Raw genomic sequence first — 17,786 nt, forward strand, 5'->3', positions numbered from 1 at the left:
TTCTCACTCGTATCTATGCTTAAGTCTGTCCGAATCATGTTAGCAATTGCCGCATTTTATGAAATCTGGCAAATGGATAAACAAAACTGCATTCCTTAATGGATTTATTAAAGAAGAGTTGTATATGATGCAACCAGAAGGTTTTGTCGATCCTAAAGGTGCTAACAAAATGTGCAAGCTCCAGCGATCCATCTATGGACTGGTGCAAGCATCTCAGAGTTGGAATATACGCTTTGATGAGTTGATCAAAGCATATAGTTTTATACAGACTTGCGGTGAAGCCTGTATTTACAAGAAAGTGAGTGGGAGCACTACAGCATTTCTGATAAGTATATGTGAATGACATATTATTGATCAGAAATAATGTAGAGTTATTCTGCAAAGCATAAAGGAGTGTTTGAAAGGAATTTTTCAAAGAAAGACCTCGGTGAAGCTGCTTACATATTGAGCAATAAGATCTATAGAGATAGATCAAGACGCTTGATAAGTTTTTTCAATGAGTACATACCTTGACAAGATTTTGAAATAGTTCAAAATGGAACAGTCAGAGAAAGAGTTCTTGCCTGTGTTACAAGGTGTGAAATTGAGTAAGACTCAAATCCCGACCACGGCAGAAGATAGAAAGAGAATGAAATTCATTCCCTATGCCTCAGCCATAGGTTCTATAAAATATGCCATGCTGTGTACCAGATCTATTGTATACCCTACCACTAAGTTTGGCAAGGGAGTGCAATAGTGATCTAGGAGTAGATCACTGGACAGCGATCAAAATTATCCTTAGTGGAATAAGGATATGTTTCTCGATTATGGAAGTGACAAAAGGTTCGTCGTAAAGGGTTACGTCAATGCAAGTTTTGACACTGATCCAGATGACTCTAAGTCTCAATCTGGATACATATTGAAAGTGGGAGCTATTAGCTAGAGTAGCTCCGTGCAGAGCATTGTAGACATAGAAATTTGCAAAATACTTATGGATCTGAATGTGACAGGCCCGTTGACTAAAATTATCTCACAAGCAAAACATGATCACACCTTAGTACTCTTTGGGTGTTAATCACATAGCGATGTGAACTAGATTATTGACTCTAGTAAACCCTTTGGATGTTGGTCACATGACGATGTGAACTATGGGGGTTAATCACATGGTGATGTGAACTATTGGTGTTAAATCACATGGTGATGTGAACTAGATTATTGACTCTAGTGCAAGTGGGAGACTGAAGGATATATGCCCTAGAGGCAATAATAAAGTTATTATTTATTTTCTTATATCATGATAAATGTTTATTATTCATGCTAGAATTGTATTAACCGGAAACTTAGTACATGTGTGAATACATAGACAAACATAGTGTCACTAGTATGCCTCTACTTGACTAGCTCGTTGATCAAAGATGGTTATGTTTCCTAGCCATAGACATGAGTTGTCATTTGATTAACGGGGTCACATCATTAGGAGAATGATGTGATTGACTTGACCCATTCCGTTAGCTTAGCACTTGATCGTTTAGTATGTTGCTATTGCTTTCTTCATGACTTATACATGTTCCTATGACTATGAGATTATGCAACTCCCGTTTACCGGAGGAACACTTTGTGGTGCTGCCAAACGTCACAACGTAACTGGGTGATTATAAAGGTGCTCTACAGGTGTCTCCGAAGGTACTTGTTGGGTTGGCGTATTTCGGGATTAGGATTTGTCACTCCGATTGTCGGAGAGGTATCTCTAGGCCCACTCGGTAATGCACATCACTTAAGCCTTGCAAACATTGCAACTAATGAGTTAGTTGCGGGATGATGTATTACGGAATGAGTAAAGAGACTTGCCGGTAACGAGATTGAACTAGGTATTGAGATACCGACGATCGAATCTCGGGCAAGTAACATACCGATGACAAAGGGAACAACGTATGTTGTTATGCGGTTTGACCGATAAAGATCTTCGTAGAATATGTGGGAGCCAATATGAGCATCCAGGTTCCGCTATTGGTTATTGGCCGGAGAGGTGTCTCGGTCATGTCTACATTGTTCTCGAACCCGTAGGGTCCGCACGCTTAAAGTTCGATGACAGTTATATTATGAGTTTATGTGTTTTGATGTACCGAAGGTAGTTCGGAGTCCCGGATGAGATCGGGGACATGACGAGGAGTCTCGAAATGGTCGAGACGTAAAGATCGATATATTGGATGACTATATTCGGACATCGGAAAGGTTCTGAGTGATTCGGGTATTTTTCGGAGTACCGGAGAGTTACAGGAATTCGCCGGGGAGTATATGGGCCTTATTGGGCTTTAGGGGAAAGAGAGAGGAGAGGCTGGGCGCCCCCCCCCCCCAAGGCCTAGTCCTAATTGGACTAGGGGGAGGGGCTGCGCCCCCTCCTTCCTTCTCTTCTCCCTCCCCTTTCCTTGACTCCTACTCCTACTACTTGGAAGGGGGAATCCTACTCCCGGTGGGAGTAGGACTCCTCCTAGGGCGCGCCATAGAGAGGGTCGGCCCTCCCCCTCCTCCACTCCTTTATATACGGGGAGGGGGGCACCCCTTGGAGACACAACAATTGATCCCTTGGATCTCTTAGCTGTGTGCGGTGCCCCCTCCACCATAGTCCACCTCGATAATAACGTAGCAGTGCTTAGGCGAAGCCCTGCGTCGGTAGAACATCATCATCGTCACCACGCCGTCGTGTTGACGGAACTCTCCCTCAAAGCTCGTCTGGATCGGAGTTCAAGGGACGTCATCGAGCTGAACGTGTGCTGAACTCGGAGGTGTCGTGCGTTTGGTACTTGATCGGTCGGATCGTGAAGACGTACGACTACATCAACCGCGTTGTGCTAACGCTTCCCCTTTCGGTCTACGAGGGTATGTGGACAACACTCTCCCCTCTCGTTGCTATGCATCACCATGATCTTGCGTGTGCGTAGGAATTTTTTTGAAATTACTACGTTACCCAAAAGCCAGGACATCGGTCCATCTGTCAATGAGTAGGTCTTGATCGACTTGGAGCTGCTGCTGCTTTTTCTTCAGGCTTCTTGCCGTAGCTATTAGCTGGCGCTTGAAGCGCTCCTGCTCGAGGGGTGCCTCAGGCGCGATGAAATCCTCGCTGCCGAGGCTCTCCTCATCCTCGGAGACTGGACGATAACTATCGTCATCCGGGTCATTGGGCATGGCCTGTTTATCAGGGTTATCTTGCCCGTTGTCTTGTTCCTCCTGTTCGGATGCAGCTCCAACAGGGTCTTCATTGTTTTCGGCGTCGCCCGGAGTACTATTTTCTCCGGTGCCTATGTTGCCATCTTTTGAGCGACGAGGCTTGGAGCGGCGTTTAGGGCGCCGGGGCTTGGACTGTGTCTCAGAAGGTTTATTCGCAACTGGATCTTCTTTGTCATTGTCGCTAGCTTTTTTAGGTGTGTCGACCATGTACACATCGTACGAAGAGGTGGCCGTCCAACGTCCAGTGAATGGCGGGTCTTGGCCTTCCTCCTTGTCGGCATCGTCGTCCATACCGTCGATGTCTTCAGAACCATATTCAAGCACGTCGGTTAAGTCATCGACAGTGGCTATGAAGTGGGTGGCGTGTGGGAAGCAAAATTCCCCATCATCAGCCTCTAGCTCGAACCGAACATAGTTCGGCAGTGAGTCCTTCTCCAAGGATAAATTCTTTAAAGAATTTAGCACATCGCCCAAAGATGAGTGCTGGAAGATGTCTGCGGCGCGTTGCTACCTCTTGAGCACTGCGTTGGTTTTCCCTTGAAGAGGAAAGGGTGATGCAGCAAAGTAGCGTAAGTATTTCCCTCAGTTTTTGAGAACCAAGGTATCAATCTAGTAGGAGGCTACGCGCGAGTCCCTCGCACCTACACAAAACAAATAAATCCTCGCAACCAACGCGATAAGGGGTTGTTAATCCCTACACGGTCACTTACGAGAGTGAGATCTAATAGATATGATAAGATAATATTTTTGGTATTTTTATGATAAAGATGCAAAGTAAAATAAAAAGCAAAGGAAATAACTGAGTGTTGGAAGATTAATATGATGAAGATAGACCCGGGGGCCATAGGTTTCACTAGTGGCTTCTCTCATGCGCATAAGTATTTTACGGTGGGTGAACAAATTACTGTTGAGCAATTGACAGAATTGAGCATAGTTATGAGAATATCTAGGTATGATCATGTATATAGGCATCACGTCTGAGACAAGTAGACCGACTCCGGCCTGCATCTACTATTATTACTCCACACATCGACGGCTATCCAGCATGCATCTAGAGTATTAAGTTCATAAGAACAGAGTAATGCCTTAAGCAAGATGACATGATGTAGAGGGATAAATTCATGAAATATGATAAAAACCCCATCTTGTTATCCTCGATGGCAACAATACTATACGTGCCTTGCTGCCCCTACTGTCACTGGGAAAGGACACCGCAAGATTGAACCCAAAGCTAAGCACTTCTCCCATTGCAAGAAAGATCAATCTAGTAGGCCAAACCAAACTGATAATTCGAAGAGACTTGCAAAGATAACCAATCATACATAAAAGAATTCAGAAGATTCAAATATTGTTCATAGATAAACTTGATCATAAACCCACAATTCATCGATCTCAACAAACACACCGCAAAAGAAGATTACATCGAATAGATCTCCACGAGAGAGGGGGAGAACATTGTATTGAGATCCAAAAAGAGAGCAGAAGCCATCTAGCTACTAACTATGGACCCGAAGGTCTGAGGTAAACTACTCACACTTCATCGGAGAGGCTATGGTGTTGATGTAGAAGCCCTCCGTGATCGATGCCCCTTCCAGCGGAGCTCCGGAAATGGCCCCAAGATTGGATCTCGTGGGTACAGAAGGTTGTGGCGGTGGAATTAGGTTTTTGGCTCCGTATCTGGTCGTTTGGGGGTACGTAGGTATATATAGGAGGAAGAAGTACGTCGGTGGAGCAACAGGGGGCCCACGAGGGTGGAGGGCACGCCCTAGGGGGTAGGCGCGCCCCCTACCTCGTGGCTTCCCTGTTGGTTGCTTGACGTAGGGTCCAAGTCTCCTGGATCATGTTCGTTCCGAAAATCACGTTCCCGAAGGTTTCTTTCCGTTTGGACTCCGTTTGATATTCTTTTTCTGCGAAACTCTGAAATAGGCAAAAAACAACAATTCTGGGCTGGGCCTCCGGTTAATAGGTTAGTCCCAAAAATAATATAATAGTGAATAATAAAGCCCAATAATGTCCAAAACAGAAGATAATATAGCATGCAGCAATAAAAAATTATAGATACGTTGGAGACGTATCGCGCGGAATTCGAAAATCGATAACCGATCCAGCTCGGTGTCCGCAGGCGTACATGGTCCAGAAGTTATAACCGAAGACGAGTCCGGAGTTCCGTTGACGCAAATATTGCAGGGTGTCGAGTCCGTGTGCGGCTCCAACGCCGCGGACTCTGTGGCCTCGGATGGCTCGATCTGCTCCGGTTCTAAGGCCGTTGCAGCAACAGGAGCCATCTCCTGGATGTGATCCGATGACAGATGTAAGTCATGTCCATCAGGGCGAGGGGGAGCGATCGTCGTGGTCTTGAATCCGTCGAAGATTAAGTCTCCGCGGACGTCCGCGACGTAGTTCAAGCTTCCGAATCTGACCTGATGGCCAGGGCCATAGCTATCGATCTGCTCCAGATGGCCAAGCGAGTTGGCCCGTAGTACGAAGCCGCCGAACACAAAGATCTGTCCGGGGAGGAAGGTTTCTCCTTGGATGGCGTCACTATCGACGATTGAAGGGGCCATCGAACCTTTCGTCGACGACACAGTGGAACTCTCAATGAAAGCACCAATGTCGGTGTCAAAACCGGCGGATCTCGGGTAGGGGGTCCCGAACTGTGCGTCTAGGATCGATGATAACAGGAGACGGGGGACATGATGTTTACCCAGGTTCGGGCCCTCTCTATGGAGGTAATATCCTACTTCCTGCTTGATTGATCTTGATGAATATGAGTATTACAAGAGTTGATCTACCACGAGATCGTAATGGCTAAAACCCTAGGAGTCTAGCCTGTATGACTATGGTAATGAATATATGCGGTATCCGGACTACGCCCTCCGGTTTATATAGACACCGGAGGGATCTAGGGTTACATAGAGTCGGTTACATAAGAAGGAATCTTCATAGTTGGTCGCCAAGCTTGCCTTCCACGCCAAAGAGAGTCCAATCCGGATACGGGTACAGTCTTCGGCCTTCGCGTCTTCACAGCCCATCAGTCCGGCCCATGGATAACAGGTCGGACGCCCGAGGACCCCTTAGTCCAAGACTCCCTCAGCCGGTGCCTGCACCACCTCCTCCCGAGGCGAGGCGTCTCGCTCCGGCGACCGCGGCGGCGTGGGGCACCAGTTCCCCCCACGGCGACCGCCATCTGCTCCGCCGTGCACGACCAGCTCCACCCCTGGCCCACCAGGCCCGGGTGGATGGCGGCCACCGGCGGCTCCTCCGTCACCTCCTCCTTCAGCACCATCTCCAGCTCGGGGATGGCGACTTCGCCGGCCGCATAGAGGGCCATCGTCTCCTCGAGGCCCGGCCATTGGCGCTCATCGTGCGTGTGCATGGAGTCCTCCATGACACGCGCCATGAGCCGGGCCTCCTCCTCCGCTGTCATGCGAGATGGTGGAGGTGGCGACGGAGATGGGGAAGGCGACGACGTGGGCGTGAGGCCGCGCACCCGCGTACGCCCGCGCACCTCCCGACGTGGCCGTCGCGGCTCCGACACCGTGCCGACGAAGTAGGGCGCGCGCCGCACGTCGTGCTCGTCCTGAAGCCACGTGTCCCACAGGACAGAGTCGGGGGCGTACCTCTTGTCGTCGTATAGGTCGTCGGGGAGGAGGCCGCGGCGGCGCTCGATCTCATCGCGCCGGGCACGGCCGCTCGCCGGCACCGGCGGGATGGGGACCCGGTCCGCGGAGAGGTGCCAGTTGTTGGGGAGGTGCACGTCGCTCCACGGGACCGGCGTCCTCGTCTCCCAGTACCGCCAGCACACGTCCACGGCCAGGTACCGCCGGTCGCTCTCGCCGGCGGCCCTAGGAGCGATGGTGAAGGGGGCAGGCACGAGGGCTCGAATGGAGGAGTGCGGCGGTGATGCGGGCTCCTCCTTCTTGACGGAGCAGCGGCGACGTCCCGAGGAGGAGCCGGCCTCGCGGTCGTGCTTCCCCTTGCGGCCGTAGTTCCAAAGCCCCATGGCTTGCGGCCGGCCGGCGAGGTCGACGACGGGGAGCGGCTAGGGTTTCGAGGGTGTCGGTTTCGAGGGGGCAGAGAGGGGCCGGAGTGGGAAGTGTGGACGACGACCGGTCCACGGTTTCCCATTTAAGAAGGACGGCGACCCTTCGCTGGGCGGATGACAGGTGGGGCCACCCGCACGTGCGCATTGATGTTGGCGGGTGGGAGGTAGGTGGCCGCCTGCCACGCGGCCCCGACGCGGACGTTCGAAGCGTCCGTTCGCTGTTCGCCACGACCCAAACCCGACGCAAGTTTGCGCTCGAAATGGGTCGGTCCGGACACAAAACAGACCAGATGGGCCCGGGCCGTCGCGCGCTGGGCCGCCTCGTTTGTCCGTTTTACTCCAAACGGACGGGGCCGGATAAAATGGGGTCGCGAGGTGGAGTTGGCCTAAGGATAGATTTGGATGACTTCCTCCCCCATCATATCGAAAACGTGTCCGCGGGTACCTTAGTCCGTTTTAAGAGTTTGCGTTGGAGTTGCCTCAGCACCAGGAAATCCGGGGTATACCTGTAAGTCCAAGTCAAAGTCTCGGGTATTTTGCGTCCTTCCGGTGCAAGTGTGCAAAACACCTGGCAGCTGACCGTTTGTAGCCTGGGTTCGGCGGTGGATGGGTGGACTGAACATCTCGCCCGGTTTGCACGCCAAGACGCCCTTGTAGTAGTACTGGGTATAGACTTGGACGGGATCAACCGTCATGTTATAATCTGGAAGTGATCAGGCTACTATCACTGTCGATCGCGACCACGGACTTTGACAACCCTGCGCAGCTAGCCAGTTAGGCTCTCTCGGCCGTCCTATCTGAAGGCGTCTTGCTTATATATGTATATAACTATGGTCGATACCCCATTGCTAGCTGCATTGCATCCCTCTGGCTGGCCCCGGGGGCAAAGGATGGGTTTGAATAAATCGATGGGTTGCACGATACCCTGCTTGATCTTTCTTGCTGCGAGTCTACTACATGTACATGTGCACTCCGATGATGATTCCTTAGGTACGTCCACGGCTTTGCTCTCAGTATGAAGGTTTTTTTTCCTTGCCAAGTCCAAGATTAATTAATTTTTCGTGGTTACTATAGTACTAGAAGGGTTGGGCGCCCTTTGCTGCGTCGTTGGTATTATTGAGATTATTAAAAAAATACTCATTTTGTTGTGAAATATAAGATGTATTACTTTTTTTAAAAGTCCAATCTCTTTAAGTTTGATCAAATCTATGAAGAAATATATCAAATTGGTGTTACTAGATTCATCATGAAATGAATTTTCATGATTTTTTGGCTTAATATTGTGGATGTCGATATTTTTGGCTCTAAAGTTGCTTAAAGTTAAAGAAATTTGTCTTTCCAAAGAATTAATACCCCTTGTATTTTGGAACTGGTGAAATAATTAGTTTGGCGGATGGGGAAGACGTGTTCTATTTTTATTTGTAATGCGGTTATTTGTGGGCCTTTCATGGTGTAATTATATGTTATGCGCTAATCAACTCATACTTTTGTGGGTAAATTTCTGCATCGGTGGCTACATGTACTATATTGGTGCTACAGTATCATCACGTGGTGGCGCTTCTTTTTTCTAGGTGGTAAGAAGGTGCACCGGGTCGATATGTTTTTCTAGCCAGTTGGTGTTGATTGATTTTAAAAATCATGGGCCGATCAAAATCGTAGACCAATCAAATATCTCAATTAAATAAAAGAGCTTCAAAATTAGGGAATATGGTGAATTAAAATAATTAAATGTGAGAGCTCCTTGAGAAATTATTGATCTGGTCCAAATCAAGTGACCAAGTTCTAAACTGAAGATCTCAATTAATTATGAGGACTTAAACATTAGGAAGCATAGTTTATAGTATAAAAGAATTGAATGAGAGTTTTGAGAAATTGTTGACTTGGTCAAAATCGGGACTTGCGGATCGCTCACGATCGCTCACGGACCTTCCAAGCTCTGCCCGGCCGCTCAATTGCCTCGCAATTCGTGAAGTAGTTGGATCCCTCACGAGAGTATAATAAGTTAAAACTTATGAGTTTCAACTGAAACTTGTGATTTTCTCGCTCATTTTTACTAAGTTTCATAGATAAAATTTTAAGGTACTTTTTTGTCGGCCGTAGCCACAAAAATCATGATTTTCGCTCGTACTAAGTTTTAAGAGTTGAAACTTAACATTTATTTTCAAAATTCATCAAAACATATTCAAATGGATTTTATTTGAAAGCCCTCATCACAATAAACACGAATATGCAAATAGAACTTAATTTGGACTTTATCTTTAAAAGTTTAAAAGTTTAAAAGATATAAAGGTTTGAAAATCGAAAGCCAAAAATAAAAGCACGCACAAGGGACTCGGTGCCCCCACACTTGTACCGCCCACTGCTTTGTTAAGCCCGACCCGCCCCAAGGTATGGTCAGGTCTAGATCAAAGCGATGGGCAGTACAAATTACAAACTTGACCCGATATAATGGAAAATTACACTTGAGTCCATGAGAGGACCCCTAACAGAGATGAAAGATCACAACTGGGTCTGAATCTTCTCTCGAATGAAAACAATCTAGTCGGCGCCTGGGACAGAACCACTTGGTCCGACAAGACCTCCCTATAACTGCATTGCCATGGACTCCATCCTGAAGCACACTATCTCCCTCTGGCATACGTACGCTGTTTAATTCAACACTAAATTGATAACCATTACAATCTCATGTCAGGCCTTTATGTCAGAAATTGTGAGATATATTCAGCTCAATAAATCAGAGTCTAATTCATTTATCGACTTCTAGCAATTCACAGCGTACGTATTCGAAAGAATTTTTTACAGAAGTTAGAAAAATGAAAAGTTCACCAGAGAGCCTCCTGAGAAAGTACAAAAATAATCAAAAGGAAACTGGGCTCAGCTCACTACAGCCCGAGATTTGATCCATTTCTTGCTCCACCCGCGTTCCATTGATTTTTACCTAACATGTTTCCCCATCCGTGCAGGTGAAGGATTCATCAACATAGATTGTGGGCTTCCAGACGGATCCAGCTACCTGGACGAGAAAATAGGTCTCAACTATACTTCAGATGATGGGTACATAGACACAGGAGAGAACCACAATATCTCTGCAGAATACAATGCGCATGAACTGCTCAGGTCAAGTTTGAACCTCAGAAGCTTCCCCAATGGAGGCCGGAACTGCTACACCTTGTCTCCTGCCACGGCAGGCCTCAAGTACCTCGTGAGAGCAACGTTCATGCACGGGAACTATGATGGCAAGGAGCGTGATCTCATCAGGTCGCCACTGGTGTTTGATGTCTACATGGGGCTCCATTTCTGGGACCGGATCTACGTCAACAGCTCGACTACGATTTACGTTGCTGAGGCCATCATTGTAGCTGCGGTGAGCTCAGTATCAGTTTGCTTAATAGACATTGGCAGGGGGACTCCCTTCCTGTCATCAATGGAGATGAGGAAGATGAAGAGCTCATTGTACCCAGCAGCCATGCACAATCAGTCCATCGCGCTCCAGGAACGGCACAGTCTTGGCGCAAGCAGCCTAGTTAGGTAATATTAAGTTCAGAGACTGACATATTTTCCTAGCAAGTACTACTATATACTACTCCCTCCGCCCCAAAATAAGTGACTCAAAGTTAGTACAAAGTTGAGTCACTTATTTTATTTTGAGACGGATGGAGTACTAAACATTGAACAATACTCGTACCTGTAAATACAGAGGGAGTACTAAACATTAAACTTTATACTAAATCAGTGACAATTTAAACTTTGCAACGACAATTGATATGGATCGGAGGGAGCACAGTTTGCTATTTCAGATGTTGTGAAAGCATAATAATGTACATAAACATGAACTCGGTTTTACTTCTGCAGGTATCCGGATGATCCCTACGATCGTTTGTGGTGGCCATCACAAGGTACCTCAGGGTGGCTGAATCTATCTACAACAAGTGAAATTAAACGATATTCAACCGATCCATTCGAGGTGCCAGTTAGAGTGCTCCAAACTGCCGTCACCTCGCCTACCACCTCCACCCCTCTCAACTTGTCATGGGAAGTTCCTTCTGGCTGGCCGGCCATGGTACTGCCTGGGTACTACCTCAACATGTATTATACCGATTTCCAGGAGCAACGGCTGCGGGCATTTGATGTATACTACAATGGCTACCTGTGGGTGCCAAATAATCTGTCGATCACACCAAACTATCTCTTTTCAGACTATTCAAATGCCACAGCTCCATTCACAGATAACAGTGGTTTCTACAATGTCCGCATCATCGCTACCAACACCTCTGTGCTGCCTCCCATGCTAAATGCATACGAGATAAACTACCTCATCCAGCATGATGATACTGCAACCGATACACAAGATGGTATGTATACATCTCGATCTCCCAAAGTTTCCAGCCAATGGAGAAGAGTTCACCGCATAATTGTGAAGTCTCAGTTTTCCATTTTTCAAGCATGGGAAGCGAAATGATAAACACAAATATGTAAAGAGAAACAGCTAAGAACTCTTACCCTGAAAAAAAGGTAAAATAGATTTAGGAAAATGTCTGGTTCACCATAGCGCTAGCGCATGTTCCCACCATTACGAATAATACACTTCACATCATCCCAAAGATTGCTGAAAAGAATAACAGGTAATTCTTTGTGCACTCGCAAAAGTTAAGATACAAAGCCATTTCTGCAAACATCAACATGGCAGGTACGAAAGTCAATTTTGGGCACAATGCAAAAAAAAAAAATTTGGCTAGGTATCAGATCAACACTTATTTCCTTATAAATAAGTTCTAGATTTAGTTCATGATGTGTGGTGTCATGCTTTCAAATTAAAATTAAAATTCAAACTAACAGTATGTCAGAAGACAAGTTTATTCAGAAAACATCTACCTTTTATTTATTTTTCCTTTCCTTTTTATTTATCACTTGTCAGAATGTTCTTACCTTTTCTACTCTTAATGTAGAACAAACTAAAACTTGAAACACCAAATGTATAAGGCTAGTAATTTTCAGAATTTTAATGCTGATTTGATATTTAAACCAATATCTTTGCACTTGTGCACAAAATACATCTCCAGCATTCAGCTTCTTGAACTACTTATTTCTCTTCATTGCAAATGATTTTTCATCCTAATTAGGTGCGCATAAAACTAAATGTACTTCATGTCTTCATTAAAAAAATTCAGTTACTATTTGGTAGGATGGGGGCATGCCTCCCTACTCAGGATAAGTAATTGCCGCTAGCAGTTTCCATGTTTATCAATTACTTTAATCAGGACCCTCTAGTCCTTCTTTCAAGGGGTTACAACCAGCACCATATGTAAATATGCAAATGCACTTCTAAAATTTTACAACTATTCCACTGCATTTCGTGCATACTGCATACAAAACTTATATATACTGCTAATACTTCACACATATCATGTATATTCCATAGAATAAAAGGAGAAACATCACAGATAATTCACATACGAATACCACGTTAAAATATTCACGCATTTGCATTGCAAATTAATAGGGTTTTCCTCAGTTTAAAAATTAATAGGGTTGTCAACTTATATTACTGTACTAGTACGTGCTAATGTCATGCTTTTTTCTATGCCATTTTTATTCTACTTAGTTGAAGCAATGATGAATATCAAAACTGAGTACCAAGTTGAGAAGAACTGGATGGGCGACCCATGTTTACCCGAAAAATATACATGGATTGGATTGACATGTAAAAGTGATGGAGTCACATCAAGAGTTAAAACTTTGTAAGTCTATGGTTAATTTTTTTTCATACAATTTTCAATTTTTGTAAACTGGCACTGAATATTGGTTCTAACTTCTAAGTGTGTGAGATTATCCAGATTTAAACCCTAACTCCAAATCATCCAACACATTATTTCTCCGAGATAGTAACACTAACAGAGTACATCATTTTTTTCAGGGACATGTCCAACAGTGGTTTGCAAGGTGTGATATCTGAACAATTTTCTCTTTTGAAATCACTCCAACACCTGTGAGTATAACTTGCAACAAAATCATTGCTAAGTTAATAACTCAAAATTCTGTTAGTTAGTGGTATGTTTCCAAAATCTATTTCAGGAATTTGTCATTCAATAATTTATATGGAGCAGTGCCTGATTCTTTAACAAACTTATCGTCCCTTCGTGTCCTGTAAGTTCTACCCTTTGGCTGTTTATGAAACAAGGAACTCATACAGATTGATTGGGGATGATTTGTTGTCTTTTTTCTTCTGCAGTGATTTATCGGGGAATCATCTTGATAGTCCATTTCCTGAAGCTTTATGCATGGCAGGTTCACTTACTTTAAGGTTTGGACCTCTTCCTGCTCTTTAACTTTGCTGCATAGATGCTGATACAATTTTGAAGCAGACTTCCTTGAGATCAACTTGTAAGAATTGGAATGCAACATCTACAGATTTGGGGTGAAACAAAAGTCAACATATTAAGTGTTTACTTTTAGACTCTGATGTCTAGTAAGCTGCCCCTCCGGAATATCCATATATGTGTTCATCCAATTCATTAGAGCAAAATTCTCTGTAATTTTAGGTATGACGCCATGAATGGAGATCCATGCAATGGAAAATCGCCAGAGAAGAAAAGCGTACTCCTCAAAATTGTCGTAGCAGTACCAGTGGTGATAGTGGCATTGTTGGCATGTACATTGACAGTGTTTTGTTTCTGCAGAAAGCAAGGTAGATATATCTCCTGTTAATTCCTACAAAATTGGTTTATTTCAAGATAGGAGTTCTAATTATGTCAACAAAAAAATCCTTTGCTGCAACACATGATTTATCATGATACAGTTCCAAGTGTGCTACCGGGATGTGCTAATCTACCATGTCCAAAAAGTCATGAAGACTATAAAGGTCACGTACACACATCCGACAGCCGTGAATTCACATATGCGGAGTTGGTTGCAATAACAAATAATTTCTCCACATGCATTGGTGAAGGAGGTTATGGGCCTGTCTTCCATGGTGAATTAAAAGATGGTACTCAAGTTGCTGTGAAGATGCATTCTCCAACATCAGCAACAGGAAAAGGGATGGAAGAGTTTTTAGCAGAGGTATTTAATTTGAATCTATAGAGTATGACACACAAGTTAGATAAGCATGCATTCTTGTGCAAAATATATGTTTAATTTTCCAAGGAATTTTCATGTTATTCTTAGTATACTGAAAAGATCTGTGACATTAGGGGTAGTTTGTAGATCATTAGGTAAGTTAAATGACAGATAGAATTAACAAATGCATACCCAATGTCGTAAGGTCAAAGGGACAACGATTCCATCAATTTCATACGAATATATTTTTGAAACTGACTTCAGAACTACAAACACTTTTGAAGGGTCTCAAACTCTATATTAGTTTGATTTTACTTTGTAGGTTGGGAGCTTAACAACCGTGCACCATAGGTATCTCGTTTTGCTCGTCGGCTACTGCACTGAGAAGGACCATCTATCTCTAATTTATGAGTACATGCCCAATGGAAGTCTTTATGATAACTTAAGAGGTTCGTAATTTGAAAACTCCAAAATTTATAATGCCGGACTTCCTTGTGAAATGCCTTTCCTGAAGAAAACACCATAATTAGTAGTATTATGTTTCGTTGTTCTTTAGAAATCATGCAATGTACAAAACTTTTTACATGATTTTAAGTCTTCATTAAATGCATCTTGTATCACAATAATCATGTTTGTTGTGGAGATGATGATGCCAATCACTTTGTGGTTGCAACCTGACAAATTGTTAGCTTTTACAACTTCAATTGTGGTGCTTCAGGCAGAAAGGCAATTGTTCAGACACTGGGATGGCGTGATCGAGCACAGATTGCACTTGAAGCTGCCCAAGGTATACTTTGGGGAAAACACTAAATTTCTTGATTTTTGCTAGTTAAATGCACAAAGAAATATATGATAATGTGTGCTTTTTACATAGGTTTGGACTACTTGCACACGGGATGTGTGTTACCAATAATTCATAGAGACTTGAAGTCCCACAACATTCTTCTAGGACATGACATGGTTGCCAAGATCTCAGATTTTGGATTGTCCAAGTCATACATCAATCTGGCACAAAGTCACATATCTGTGACAGCTGCAGGAACTCTAGGCTACATCGATCCAGAGTTTGTTTTCTTACCTATTCTCTTATAATCATGTATAAAGTTATTAGGAAGTAAAAAAACACTTCACTGTCAGAAAAAATGTGTATTGAATGATGCTATATTAATTAAATAAAGGCCTCATGGTAGGCAATCAGACCTTTGTAATGAACTCATGCACATGCAAGCGTCTTTGATTTAGACACCAAATTAATATTGAAGTTCCCACCAGAAATTCTAGTTCCGCCTCACAATTTACTGTAGCTGTGTAAAAAAATTCTAGGTTCAAACTCATTGAATATTACGAGTAACAAAAATGTGGAAAATCCAACAAACAGTACATTAAATGGAAAAATAAACCATGCATGCTACATCGTAAAATAAAAATAAAACATCATGCAGATTTGGTGCCCAAAGCAGAACTAGATTGCACCTGCACAACAAAGGGTGGTGATATATGAATCCTGATAATCAGGCATTGTTGGCCCGTGTGTGCATTGCTTCATTTTGTACTTAATTGCATAAAATTCAAATAGCTTTGACGAAACCAACTAACCAGGTACTTTTGTTCAACTGCTCTTATCTAGGTACTGTGTTAGCGGCAGGCTCACCACAAGTAGTGATGTCTTCAGCTTTGGAGTGGTTTTACTAGAGATTGTCACGGGTGAACCTCCAATCTTACCGACCCATGTGCATATCGTGCAGCGTGTAAAGGAGAAGGTTATCATGGGCAACATTGAGACAATAGTTGATCCACGACTACACCGTCAGTATGACTTCAGTTCCATTTGGAAGGTTGTGGACATGGCACTGCTTTGCACAAGAGAGTCATCTAGTGAGAGGCCAACAATGAGTATGGTGGTCTCTCATCTAAAGGACGCCCTAGAACTGGAAGAAGCACGTGCAAGTGCAAGCACCATTAGCCAAGTCGGTTCTAATGCCGACCTGTCAATCAGCTGGGTAGCATCTGGAAGATGAAGCCTAAGTCATCCATTCTGAAATTACTCTTTAAATATTAGTCTATCCATGGACCTGTACGCCTGTCTAATGGAGTCATTGATATGTATGCACAACTTAAGAGATGTATCTGTGACGTATAACATATCATGCATCCTGTATCCCATAGAACTATGCAATGTCTGAAACTTTAGCTTCGTAGGTGATGTCTTAAGAGTATTTCAAAGATCAATCAGAAAGACTGCCTGAAAAAGACTATAACAGGGTATCGGAATTGCCACTTCCAAATGTGGAAGTTCTTCTGCAAACCGGAGCAATATGTAAAGCTGAAAAAATTACCTGGATCTATATTTTCTGTCACTTCTCTGCAACAGAATATCCTGTTGCATACATACCAAAGTTCTGTTCAGGAGCATCTAAAAGCAAATGAAAGCTCGTCCAATGTTAAATGAAAAAAAAAAAACAAGACGAAACATGATGAATTCTCAGTTGCTAATACGAACAAGCACAAACGATTCGAACCTGCAATTCGCTATTTTACAGCTAAAAACGCCAGGAATTCGATTGAGCCCGAGTTAGACCATCTGGTGCGTAGCAATGCATAGCGAAACCATGCTGGAACATACAACTGCAACACATGGATATGGATCAAAATTTGAAGCATTCGATGAATCAGGTTGCGGTGTAACCTAGTTACCTCGACAAGGATACGCTACTGCAAACTGTGGCAGGAACTCGAAGCCTTGCCACAAGCACCAGATGGGAGAACATGGCCACCCGAGGCTGTGTAGGGCGTGGGCCGCGCCGCCGCGGGGCGCGCACCGCTCACGCTGGCGACTCGCAAGTCAACGCCCAAGGGGAGCGAGAGAAGCGTTTTTTTTTTCTGTTGCTGGCGCGGACTGCGCGTGAATGTTACGGAGAAAATGTCGGGTATATATCCGGTGTTTCCTCGGAAATGGCTCCATTTTTAAAAAAATCAGAATTTAACTCTTTAAATTTCAAAAAATTGAAAAGAATACACATGTGCAAAGGGATGTATATTGAATGTTTGTAAAATTTAATGATGAAATATGTTTTGACATGAGCAGCGAAAAAAAATCATGTAAGGGCCCAGGATTTGAAGATTTAAGGAGTGTCTATTCAAAATTTCAAAGATTAAATTTTTTTGTTACAGTGATATATCAGAATTGATGGTAACATGAAATTGCTTCATATTTTAGAAAACAGACATAAGAAGCATTCGGCTTTAAATTAAAGTCAACACAGCATACTCATAAGGTAAGCAATGAAATTACAAATGAGCTACGGACTACTTATAGAGTACATCAAGATTCAAGAGGGTCATGAGTCCGTAAGCGCCGCAATTACGAATGAGCTTTTTCCTATGGTAAGCATGAAACTGCTTTCTTGAGCAAGACATTCTCGCCGCGTCATTGTCCTTCCTCTTCGTTAGAGGACACCGTTGCTGCAAAAAAAAAGGCACC

General features: G+C 44.0%; 1 protein-coding gene across 1 annotated transcript; it reads left to right on the forward strand.

Moving 5' to 3' along the window:
* Positions 1–10,106: 10,106 nt before the first annotated feature.
* LOC109744820 (senescence-induced receptor-like serine/threonine-protein kinase) lies at positions 10,107–16,926 on the forward strand (the record flags this gene model as incomplete). Its single annotated transcript, XM_073499068.1, has 12 exons — positions 10,107–10,777; positions 11,102–11,601; positions 12,852–12,987; positions 13,164–13,235; positions 13,322–13,393; positions 13,479–13,550; positions 13,789–13,940; positions 14,079–14,308; positions 14,628–14,754; positions 15,024–15,092; positions 15,180–15,369; positions 15,933–16,926. Coding segments are annotated over 12 exons (2,682 nt in total), but the record flags the coding sequence as incomplete, so codon positions are not given.
* Positions 16,927–17,786: the final 860 nt, after the last annotated feature.

The sequence above is a fragment of the Aegilops tauschii genome, chromosome 5 (assembly GCF_002575655.3).
Source record: "Aegilops tauschii subsp. strangulata cultivar AL8/78 chromosome 5, Aet v6.0, whole genome shotgun sequence".
NCBI classification, from domain to species: domain Eukaryota; kingdom Viridiplantae; phylum Streptophyta; class Magnoliopsida; order Poales; family Poaceae; genus Aegilops; species Aegilops tauschii.